Genomic DNA, 11718 nt, shown 5'->3' with positions numbered 1-11718 from the left:
CCGGGCACCTCCCGGAGGCATAAATTGCGGGATGACCTTTTTGAGTGTGGAGGAAGGGAGCGCGTCTATCGTCTTCACGAGCGACGAACGTCTTGATTCAAGTCTAACACCCCGAAGTCTTGTACCTGGAGCCGGGTAAAGGTTCCGCCCCGGGTCTCTGGGAAGGAGTCCCGGGCGTCTCAGAGCCGGTCAAGGTGCTCGTGGGCGTGCGCCGCCTCGGGAACACGGGGCCTCCAGTCCTCCGCGGCGCCGGCGCCGCAGTTCCATCTTGCTCCCACGGGGCCGCCAGGTTTCTCACGTTAGAGTCGCCCCTTGGCCGCCTCCCTCGAGCGTACAGTGGCGCACATCTGCCTCGTGCCCGGGGCCCGCCCCCGGGTCGCACTGCCCACGCCCAGAGCCTTCCGCCCGTCTGGCCCGGCGCAGTGCAGCAGAACGGGCTTCGGCTCGGGGCCGGTCCGGCACGCGCGCACGCGCGCACGCGCGCAAGGACCACCCCCGCTCCCCCCCGCCCTCAGACGGGGGGTGGGGGCCAAGGGGGCGGCACGGGGGGAGGGGAAGGAGGCGGAGGAGGCGGCCGCATCGCCTCCGGCGGGGCTCGAGCTCGCCCTCGCGCTTGCCCTCCGCCGCGCCCGAGCACCGCGAGGGTGAAACGCTTTCTCCCGGCATGCAGCGGGAGGAGGGATTTAATACCAAGATGGCGGACGGCCCGGATGAGTACGATACCGAAGCGGGCTGCGTGCCCCTTCTCCATCCAGAGGTGAGGAAGCGCACCGAGCGCATTCTTTGCCCTTCGGGCCCCAACCTTTCCGCCCCCCCCCCCGGACTTGCGGAGGGCTGGGGCCTAACTGTGTGGGGGTAGTGGAACGTGCCGAAGTTGGGGAGGGCGGGGAGGCAAATCCAGGCCCGAGCGCAGCTGCGAGCGGATAACGGGGTGGAGATAGCGGGGCGGGCCTGGTCGGGGCGGGCTTTGGGACGCAGTCCCTGGCTGTGCCTAGAGGACAGAGGTGGAGATGTTGTTGGTTCTGCTCCGTCGCCACGCTGCTCTTGAGTGCACCGGCGACGGGGGCCTGGTGCTGGATTGGAACCGCAACTTAACGCCCATAGTCGGGCTCCAGGCTTCTCGGGGGCGAGGAGGGAGCGCGTCTGGTTTTGATTTCTTCTCTTTTGCTTCGTTAGGGTGAATGACAGTATCTGTTCCTGCCATGTAGCTCATCACTGTGGGGGAGAACACAGTTTTTTGGTAAAAGTGGTGTCCTTCCAGGTTATGCCATAGGCAGCACCTCAGGCACCTTGTGTCGGATGTCCTTATTTGAGCGTTTGTCCTTAAGCGATTAAAGAGAGAGGTCAGAACTTTTGGGAATAGACCCACGCTTACACTAGCTTGTCAAAGTACCGTTTGTTTTTGTTTTGTTTGTTTTTTGGAGCCAGGGGAGGACAGTGCAACACGTTTCCCATCACAACATGAGTATCTTCCCATGTAAGTAAACAGTGCCCTGCTCCAGGATCAGTCACATTCTGTACTTGTTTACCTCTTAGTTTATAGCTGAGCTAGTGCTAGTTCAGTACTGGAAGTAATTTGTGATGCATTCCAGTTTCTAATGATCCACAGTTAGGTGCGGATCAGGCAGCGGCAAAGCTTCCTGAAAAACTCCTGTAGTTTTTTTGAGGTTAGGGGAAGAAGACAATCTTTGTGTTGTAGTTGGGGGGAACAAACATGGAAGTATCTACCTGGTTACTTTGCAGTAGAATGATTCTACTTATTTCTGAAATTTGGGTTAAAGCGTTGTTTTTATTGTTTAGTAAAATGTAAACAAAGACACACACTTAAACATGCTATGTATTAATATTCAACCACTCTCTTATTCATCACTTTGATTTACCAGAAACAGATGGGACGTTTCCTTAGGAATATGCTTGAGCCACTCTCAATAGAAAAAACTCCTCTGGATTTCTGAGAAACAGAGCTGTACAGTAAAACTAAATATTTTTGTGACCAAGGTAGTACCATATTTAGAACTGGCATTGGACACATCCTTCTTTTAGTTCACACCTAGGCCTTAAAAATATGCCAGGAAACAAAGTTTTCAGATGATAAAAAATGTTTCTAAGGAATATTTCTATTCATCTATTTCTGTGACAGTTTCAAATACTTAAATGTTGATTTTATGTATTTTAACATACTGTTCGTTTAATAAACGTTTGCTTTGTGAACTAGCACATTGTTTGGTACTTTAGGAATAATTTTAACTAACAAATCCAGAGAGATACTGCTTGTAGTAATGAAATGGCCTATAGGCTTGAAATTTAGAGACCAGTCTTCAGGTTGCCATTTAAAAGAATATTATTAGAAAATCAGCTTATCATTGAAAAAGGAAGTTATTAAAGGTGATATCTGCCATTCTTTTTCACCTAGCAAACACAGTGTCTGATTAGTTTAGATGTTTTGAATCTTAAGCTTAGAATTATAAGAGCTAAGATCTTTCTGCATTTTTTCTGTGGTTAATGTTGCATGCAGACCTGGTGCAGATATGGTAAAGTTCTGCTTCCTTGCATTATGTTCTTGGGCAAGCTACTTCTTTGAGCTCTGGCTTCATCATTTATAATAATGGTATGAAATGATAATAACTGAAAGGCTATTGTGAGGATTGTGATAATGTATTCTTTTTTTGTTGTTAAAATAAGCAGTGTTTTCAGTCTACCTTGGAAAGAAACCCATTCTCTGCCTTGGTGAGCAAATAAAATAATAATACTTAAAAAAATAATAATACTTTTAATTCTTTTTAAGAGAGAACATAGACTTTTGTCAGACTTAGGTTCCAATTCTGTAAATTGTTGTAATTAGCTAAGGGACCTGAGACAAGTACTTAATCTTTTAAAGCCCAAATTTGTTCATCAGAAATGGAGATGTGGCCTAGTTCAGTTAGCTGTAAGGGATTAGGTGAGACTATGTTAAGGATTAAGAACTGGCACATTGTAGGTGCTCAGTTAATGTTATTTCTTTTTCCTCTACCAGAAGAAGGAGGGAGATATCCACATGTATTTTGGTTTTGGTAAATGATTTAGAGACTTGTGTGGGTTTTATTTTATGGAATAGAATCTTGTAGGAGCAAGTTTTATTTTATTTATCTTCAGACTTAATATTGTGTCACAAAAATAGTTTCTCACTTAATATTTGTTGAACAGATGAATTATTTGTAAGAAATTAGCCATTCCTTAAATCTTCTGTTAGTATGCAAACTGGTCACTGTTAAACCATTTCTCAGGGGATTATGTAATTAGATGAACAGTGAAGCCTTCTTTTTAGAGGTATTTACTGTGAGAGAACCTTACTTTTTTATTAATTAAATGACCCATCCATTAAGTCAGTGTTTTAAACATTTCTTTATTTTGTTTAGGTTAGGTACTTTGCTGGACTCTTGAGATTTTGGGATTTTTGTGTTAAATACAACAAGAGGTAGTAAAGGATAGTGGTTAAGAGCCACTGGTGACAAACAGAATCGAGGTTCTGCCACTTGTTATCGTGGTCAATTTACATTTGTAAAATTGGATTAATACCTCTTAGAGTGTTTACTGGGAGTATTAAGTAAAAAAATAATGTTTATATAATGTTTATGAAGCACACATCCCAGACCAAGGCACATAGGCTGCCAAGAAAATCTGACTTTCTGAAAACCCTAGCGTGTAGTGAATACTGGTGCTATTGTTTTCTGATGAAGTAGGTGATTATTCATTTTATCATAATGGAAAAATTAGAGGCTCTTTGGAAAAAGATGAACTGATTATCATGGGATTAGGGTGTTAATCCTAGATCTGTGACTTTAGGCTATTGGACATTTAAGTAGTTTTAGTTTCTTTGCTTTTGAGATAGGCTAGGGACACCTGAGTGGCTCAGTGGGTTAACGTCTGACTCTTATCTCGGCTTAGGTCCTGATCTCAGATAAAAAGATAAGGAAGCTAGACTAGATCTTGCTTAAGATTTCTTTAAACTCTAGTGTTGTGATTGTTGTGATTTTTCAGAATCAGTAGGTTTGAGTATCTATCTGCTACATGCATAGCACTGTGCTAGGTTATATGGGTGAAAATAAAATAGCTAGGATAGCTTCTGCTCTCCAGAAGTTAATGATGTAGTTGGGAATACATACACATGTGAAATACTTAATAGAAGCCAAGTAAGTGCTGAATTGGTTAGTGTAGCCTATTAGCGGTATCAGATTTCTGTCACCTCAAATGGTTAGAAGAATGACTTCAGCAAGGAGATAGAGACCATATGTTGGTGTACAATCCAGCTAACTTGCTATCACCAATCTTCCGTTTCATCTACTAGCATAATCTCAGTAAGCCTTCCTAGCTCTTTCATAGAATGAGGCCGCAATACCTCCTTTTGCCAGAGTATTATTATAGGGGCTCTCTGTTTCAGCAAGATCTGACACAGAGCTTTGAACTGGATTGCCTAGATTATCTAGGGCTTTCATCTCTTGTTTGCTTCCTTTTTTTCCTCAATTTCAAAACTTCTGTTACTGCCTTTTCTCTAGTTTCTCTCTTTTTTAAAATGGCAACTTTTTTTTGCTTCACATTAATTTTGTTCATATTCATGTCTCATTTTTTTCTTTGTTTAAAACCGTAAGCCGACATATTACTACTTCTCTTACCATCAGATTTTATAAAATCTCTTTTTTGAAGTTTTTCTTTAGTGAAAATGATTTTGCCTTTTCCCATTACTATTTTTTGTCCTATTATGTAGTTAGGGATATACATGTGTACACATAAATAAATCATTTGCTTTTGCTTTCGGAAAGTAGATAGAAAATTCCTTTGAAAATTTTTTTCTTCTTCTGATAAGATTACTGGCATACTCTTTCCTTTTAAAGCATATCTTTCTGAAAGTCTTTAGAATCTGATGCCTTTTTTTTTATTCAGGAAGAATGCTATAGGTCATGTAGTTGTAATTTAGGTTTAAAAATACTGTACCTTAAGCATAGTAACCACTGAATCAATAGATATAAAATGAAAGTGCAACTAATTGCTGACCTCATAGATTGTGGCAAAGCCAAAGTTGAAAACTATTGACCTGTAAACCAAAAAATTATATTTGGCTGTGAGAAATACCATTTTACAGTTTTGACTTGTTTTATTTTGCCTATTATTTTGATTTAGTTTGAGAAAATCACCCCAAAAGTATTTATTAAGAATGGACTGTGGAGTAGATAGATGTAAGAAGATACAGATTAAAAGTGTGGCTGCTTGAGTTTAAATCCTAGTGTTGCCACTTACTAGCTGTGTGACCCTGGGCAAGTTACTGACCTGTGTCCTAATTTTCCAGACTAAAATGGGAGTATAATAGCACCTACATCATGAAGTTGTTGTCAAGATTAAGTGAGATAATATATATAAAGTTGAATCTGGCGCTTAATAACATAATACATGTTAGTATTAATGTTGTGGCAAGAAGTAAGTAATTCGCAAGCAGTAGTATACACATACTGGATATGGACAACTAAATAGCTAAGATAATTAAAATTGATTGTGGATTGAGGAGAGGTTGGGCAGATGACTTTATTATAAGCTTTTTAAAATACTATTTAATTTGCTTAAAAATGTGTGCTTTGATATGAGGAGAGTTTATGGAACATCTAAGTATGATCTTGATGCTTTGATAGGCCACAAAGTAATGGGGAATATAAAATAAGGCACTGCAAAATAACAAAAGATTAACTCTAGGCCTTCAGATCCCTCACAATACACAAAAGTGAGCTTGTTAAAAATATTTTAAAAATTAAAAACTCGGGGCACCTAGGTGGCTCAGTGGGTTAAAGCCTCTCTGCCTTCGGCTCGGGTCATGGTCCCAGGGTCCTGGAATCGAGCCCCGCATCGGGCTCTCTGCTTCGCGGAGAGCCGGCTTCCTCCTCTCTCTCTGCCTGCCTCTCTGCCTACTTGTGATCTCTGTCCGTCAAATAAATACAATCTTTAAAAAAAAAAAAAAAAGATTATTCTTCTGCAAACCATAAAAAAAAAAAAATTAAAAACTCATGGCAAACCTCTTTTCCTTTAGAGAGTATCCTAAGGTTATGTTAAGGTAGTTAGGATTAGTTAGTTAAAGCAGCTTGATGCAGTGTGCTTTTTAACAGAACCTCTTAGAAACACATAATCCAAAAAGCATTTCAGTATCAAGGTTATGTCAAATGCTCTTTCATAGGGTCATCTAACTTTAGTATTATTATTATTTTTTTAAAGGATTTTTATTTTATTTATTTGACAGACAGAGATCACAAGTATGCAGAGAGGCAGGCAGAGAGAGGGGGGGAAGCAGGCTCCCCACCCAGCAGAGAGCCCGATGCAGGGCTCGATCCCAGGACCCTGGGATCATGACCCAAGCCGAAGGCAGAGGCTTTAACCCACTGAGCCACCCAGGCGCCCCTAAACTCTAGTATTATTTTATAATTAGATTCTAGTACAGGTAGGTAATTTAAAAATAAAATATCAAATACCCTAAACGCTGGAGTTTGAAAAATTGATTCAATGTGACATTGTATTTGTAAAATATGCAAATAAGGTTCTCATCCAGTATAATAATTTTCCAGTGGTAGGATAATATATTCTATTAAAATTGGAACACTGGGTGTGGTGCATAAACAATGAATTCTGGAACACTGAAAAGAAATAAAAAAAATAATAAAATAGAAAAAAAATACCCTTAAAATAGAACTACACAGGCAGCTAATTTGAAACTGTAATGAAACTTTAGCTTTCTGTAAAGGAGATGTTGCAAAGAACTTAATTTCCTGAGTTATAAAAGGATATTATTTTTTGCTTTTGTTTAATCATTCGTGAAAATTTGTCATATGATTATTGAATTTTCTAGGGTTAATAAACACTAAATATGATAGAATCTTTGATAAGTCACAATATTATAATGTCTTAAGCTTGTATTTCTATTATCAGTGATGATTATTGAGGAGATGGAGATGAGGAGGCTAAATGTACCTGAAGCGTAGGGTTTTGGGGGGGGGGGTTTGGGCATATATATTAAATTGCTTATATTTTTAAAAATCAGTTCTTTAATACTAGGAAAAATCAAGTGAAAAATATTAACTACTGACTGAGATGTTACTGTACTATACCCTTGTCAAATTTTTTTTAAAGATTGTATTTGATTGAGAGTGTGTTCATGAAGGGGGCAGGAGGAGAGGCAAAGAGGAAGAGGGAACTGGGCAGGGAGCCCATTGCGGGAGGCTCCATCCCAGAACCCTGAGATCATGACCTGAGCTGAAGGCAGATGCTTAACTGACTAAGCCACCCAGGTACCCCTCCCCTTGTCAGTTTTTTAAAAAATAAATTTCTGTATTACCAACATTTGTTAACTTATGAAGGATTTAATGAGGGATGAGCAAAACTACCCCTATTTTCATGAAAAATAAAAAAAATAAATCCTTCCATGAGCTGAAGAGAGAGGTTGGTTTAGTGTTAGAATCCTTGAGTTGCAAACTCTTTTGAAATGTACTTGAGCAAAAAAGGGAAGTTACTGATTTACATAACCCTAACTTAGGATAGCAGGGATGCATTTGGATTCAAGGGTACCTGGAACTTGAGCCAAGAATGTCACCAAGACTCTGTTTTCTATCTGTTCTCATCTCTGGATTTTAGCTCTATTTTCTCCTAATGTAGAGCAGCTTCTTTCTTCTTTATAGTGGCAACATGGATGCTGACTTTTTTTTTTTTGGCCATATCTCAAATTTTAACTAACCATTAGAGAAGGACTTCATGTCTTCTCTTATTCCACAGTGGAAAGTGGCAGTAAGTTTTCCTGATTCTTATGACCATGGAATAGGGCCTGTAATTTGCTCAGATCTCTTGGTTGGATTTGGGGGGAGAACAGTTTCCTTAAAGAAGGAATGCTAGCAGGAAAAATAATTTCTGTCCTCTATCTTCTTAATTGAAAGAACAGTTTATTTGCTTTGTTTCCAGTCATCTAGTTTTTTACATGCTTTAAGAGATGCTGTAATTACATTGAACTCATTCTTAATGCCAGATGTTCTAGTTGAGTTACTGAATAGTATTCTGTGTGAACAATCTAGACCAGCAGTTGAGAAACTTTCTGTAAAGGCCAGGTAGTAAATATTTTCAAGTTTGTGGGCCATATAATCTCTGTAGCAATTACTTAGCCTTGTGGTAGTTGTATGAGAGCAGCCAAAGACAATATGGAAATGGTTGGGTGTGCCATGTTTCTATAAAACTTGATATATAAAATCAGGGAGTGAGCCAGATTTGACCCGTGGGATGTATTATTTGTCAGCCCCTTATTGGGACAATATGTAGAAACTCCCAAGAAATTTATATTCAAATGTATGTTTCAGTACATTGAATCCCGCTAGTCACTGATATTCAGTAACTTTATCAGATGTGGATTTGTGTGGGAGGTGGGTTGTGTTTGTGTGTATTAGAATCTTATGGAGAACTTTGTTACAGTACACCTATTTCCATGCAAACCTCTTAAAGGTTCTAATTTATATGTGGATTTTTTGTATGTATATTTTGAAAAAGTTCCAGAGGTGATTCTTATAAAATCTCTCATATTTTGTTCTCCATTCATTGATAGAAACTTGATATGTGGGAAAAGTTTTACTACAGGAGGAGGAAAGAAGCTGATTTGACATTTTTAATGTAGGAGACATTGTATTGTGTGCTTTTCATGTTATCTCTTTGGTTTGATAATAATAATGGTAATTGATAACATTTGTCAAATTATAACTCTAAGCTAGCCAGTATCCTGAACAGTTTTGCATATATGTTCATTCATTTACTTCTCACTTTTTTAATACCTATTTTACAAATGAGGAAATGGAGGCATAGAGAGAGTTAAGTTCCTTGTTGGTAAGTGCCAGAACTGAATTTGAATCCGTGTTTAAACTGCTTAAATTCAGTTGCTCCTTTTTTATAGAGAAGCACAATGTGAAAGTGATAATACAGTCATATGAGTTGAATGAATATTATTTGCCAGGTGCTGGTTAGCTATGATTGCAAATACCCTCATTTACTTTTTAAAAGTTTTTTTAGTAGGCTCTATTTTTTAGACCAGTTTTGAGTTCACAGCAAAACTAAGCAGAAAGTATAAAGATTTCCTATATACTTGCTGCCCCAACACCTGCACCACTCTCTCCTCATTGTTATGAGCCTATATTCACACATCCTTATCACCCAAAGTTCATAAGTTATGTTAGGGTTCACTTTTGGTATATATTCTTTGAGTTTTGACAAATGTATAATGACATATATCCATTGCTACAGTAGTATATAGAAAAGTTTCACTGACCTAAAAATCTTGTGTGCTCAATCTATATTGATCCTTCCTTCCCTTTTAACTCCGGCAACTACTGATCTTTTTACTGTTTCCATAGTTTTGCCTTTGCCTTAATGTCATGTAATTGGAATCGTATACTATATAGCCTTTTCAGATTGGCTTCTTTACTTAGTAGTATGCATTAAAGTTTCCTCCGTGTTTTTTTTAATGACTCAACAGCTCATCTTTTTAATGCTGAATAATGTTTCATTGTGTGGGCGTACCATAGTTTAGTTATTCTTTTATCCACTGAAAGACATTTTGGTTATTTCAGTGTTCTGCTCATTTTCTTTTTACAGTTCTGCAAAGCAGGTATTATTGAACTGTTCATAGGTTAGGAAGCAGAATCAAAGGGGTGAAGCAATTTGTTCAGGTTCACATCATTAGTAGTTGGCAGTTTGTATTAGAACTTAAACTAACTCTCTGACTCCAAACCCATAATCCTCGTATATATCCTGCCATATAGTTTAATAGGTCAAAACATAAATTATTTTTGACTGAATTGAAAAAAACTGTCAGAATTACTGTTAGCTTTTGTTAAAGGTGTTGGGGGGGGCTCAATTTTGGCAGTTGCTCTTAAGTCTACTTCTCTGAGTAATCATTTGATTTGAAATCCTAAAACTGGATTTTCTTAACTCTTCTTCAGAATTTTTGCTTATTCCATTTATTGTTTTTTTCTTCCTCTGCTTATTCTGAATGCATAAGGTAAAATATGTCTTCATTAATAAAATTCCTTGAAAGGAAATGAAATAACCCTAGGTGTGATCAAGGGGAAGGGCTGTGAGGGGTTGGAGATAAGTATTCTTAGTATTAAATCTGTGAAATAGCTGATGAGAGGACAAGTGTTGCGGGCTTGAGTCTAGGCACCTTGGGTTTAAACCTTTTTAAAGAGTCCCACTGTTGCTTGTGTTATCATCCTTTGCTGTATGTAAGTATTCACTACTCTCCATTTGTGATTCTGCAACTATGATCATGAATAACCTGTAGACAATAGAATTTTGCATTCTGATTGAACACCCATTATGAATATCCAAGATCTTTCAGCTATTTATATAAGAAGTTAATTGAGTTGATTTCATAAGTTTCCATTATTTAAACTTGTTTTTTCCTTATTTGTCTTTTTTTTTCCCTGTATCGGATAATTGAATATAACCAAATCCAAGAAAATCCACCCTTGGGGGAAAAAACTTAGACAAACTAGAATCTGGAACCATATAACATAGCAGAACAAATAAAAACTTTCTGAACTCTTATCCTAACATCTGATTTGTTCTATATTGTTGAATAGTATATATTAATTTTTAAGGTACCAGAAATGTAAATTCCAGTATGGATTTTTTGACTTTCAAAAAAGGTGACAAGGGGGTATAGCTCAGTGGTAGAGCATTTTACTGCAAACAAGGTGACACATCAAATATTTAAGGAGTACAGAAGGTATATAGTAGAAGGTGAAAGTATATAACCAATGCATTTTTTCTGAATACAGTTTGGATGTAGTACCATTGTAGTGTGTAGTTATCTTCCTCTTTCTGTGTAGTGTCTAGACCTGTCTTGTTTAATGTGGTAGCTACCACCAATAACATGTGGCAATTTAAATTTAAATTAATTAAAATGAATATAATAGGAAATTCAGCTTTTCAGTCACACTAGTCAAGTTTCAAGTGTTTATTAGCTATGTGTGCCTAGTGACTACTGTTTTGAGACAGCATAGAAATGTGGAATATATCTGTGATTGCAGAAAGTTCTGTCGGACAACACTGATTTGGACGATTTTTTAAAAAAATGTGTATGCCTTTTAAAAATATTTTCTACTGCATAACTTTTTGTTAAGACTTATTTGTGATAAGTTGTACAAATTTAACATTTTTAAGTTTATAATTTTTCTTTAAGTTAAACTTTTTATTTTGAGATAGTTTAGATTCACATGCAGTTGTAAGAAAAAGTACAAAGAGATCTTGTGTACCCTTTACCCAGGTTCCCCCAGTGGTAACACTTTGCAAAATTGTAGTGTACTATCACAACCAGGAAATTGATATTGAATCAGTAAAGATAAGGGCCATTTCATTACCACAAAGATCCTTCGTATTGCCCTTCTATACCATGCTAATCTGTTATCCATTTCTATAATTTTGTAATTTTAAGATTATTTAAATGGAATCAGTGGTATGTAACCTTATGGGATTGACTTTTTTCAATCAACATAATTCTCTGGAGATTCATCTGGTTGTAGTAGTCAGTCATTAGTTTTTTCCTTTTTATTACTGGGTAATATATGGATTTACTACAGTTTGCTTAACCATTTACCTGTTGAAGGATATCTGGATTGTTTCCAGGTTTTGGTTATTACAAACGAAGGTACTTTAACCATTTGTGTACATATTTTT

General features: G+C 37.9%; 1 protein-coding gene across 1 annotated transcript in view; it reads left to right on the top strand.

The window, feature by feature from the left end:
- Positions 1–664: 664 nt before the first annotated feature.
- The window catches only part of ZDHHC17 (zDHHC palmitoyltransferase 17), a gene marked incomplete at its 5' end in the record, with an annotated part of 86116 nt that continues 75062 nt past the window's right edge, over positions 665–11718 (top strand). Inside the window, one exon of the mRNA XM_080812311.1 lies at positions 665–757. Coding sequence (XP_080668437.1) covers positions 665–757 — 93 coding nt within the window. The remainder of the gene's footprint in view (positions 758–11718) is intronic.

The sequence above is a fragment of the Martes martes genome (genome assembly GCF_963455335.1).
Source record: "Martes martes genome assembly, chromosome: 8".
In the NCBI taxonomy this organism is placed as follows: domain Eukaryota; kingdom Metazoa; phylum Chordata; class Mammalia; order Carnivora; family Mustelidae; genus Martes; species Martes martes.
This window is presented reverse-complemented; position numbering and strand designations above follow the sequence as displayed.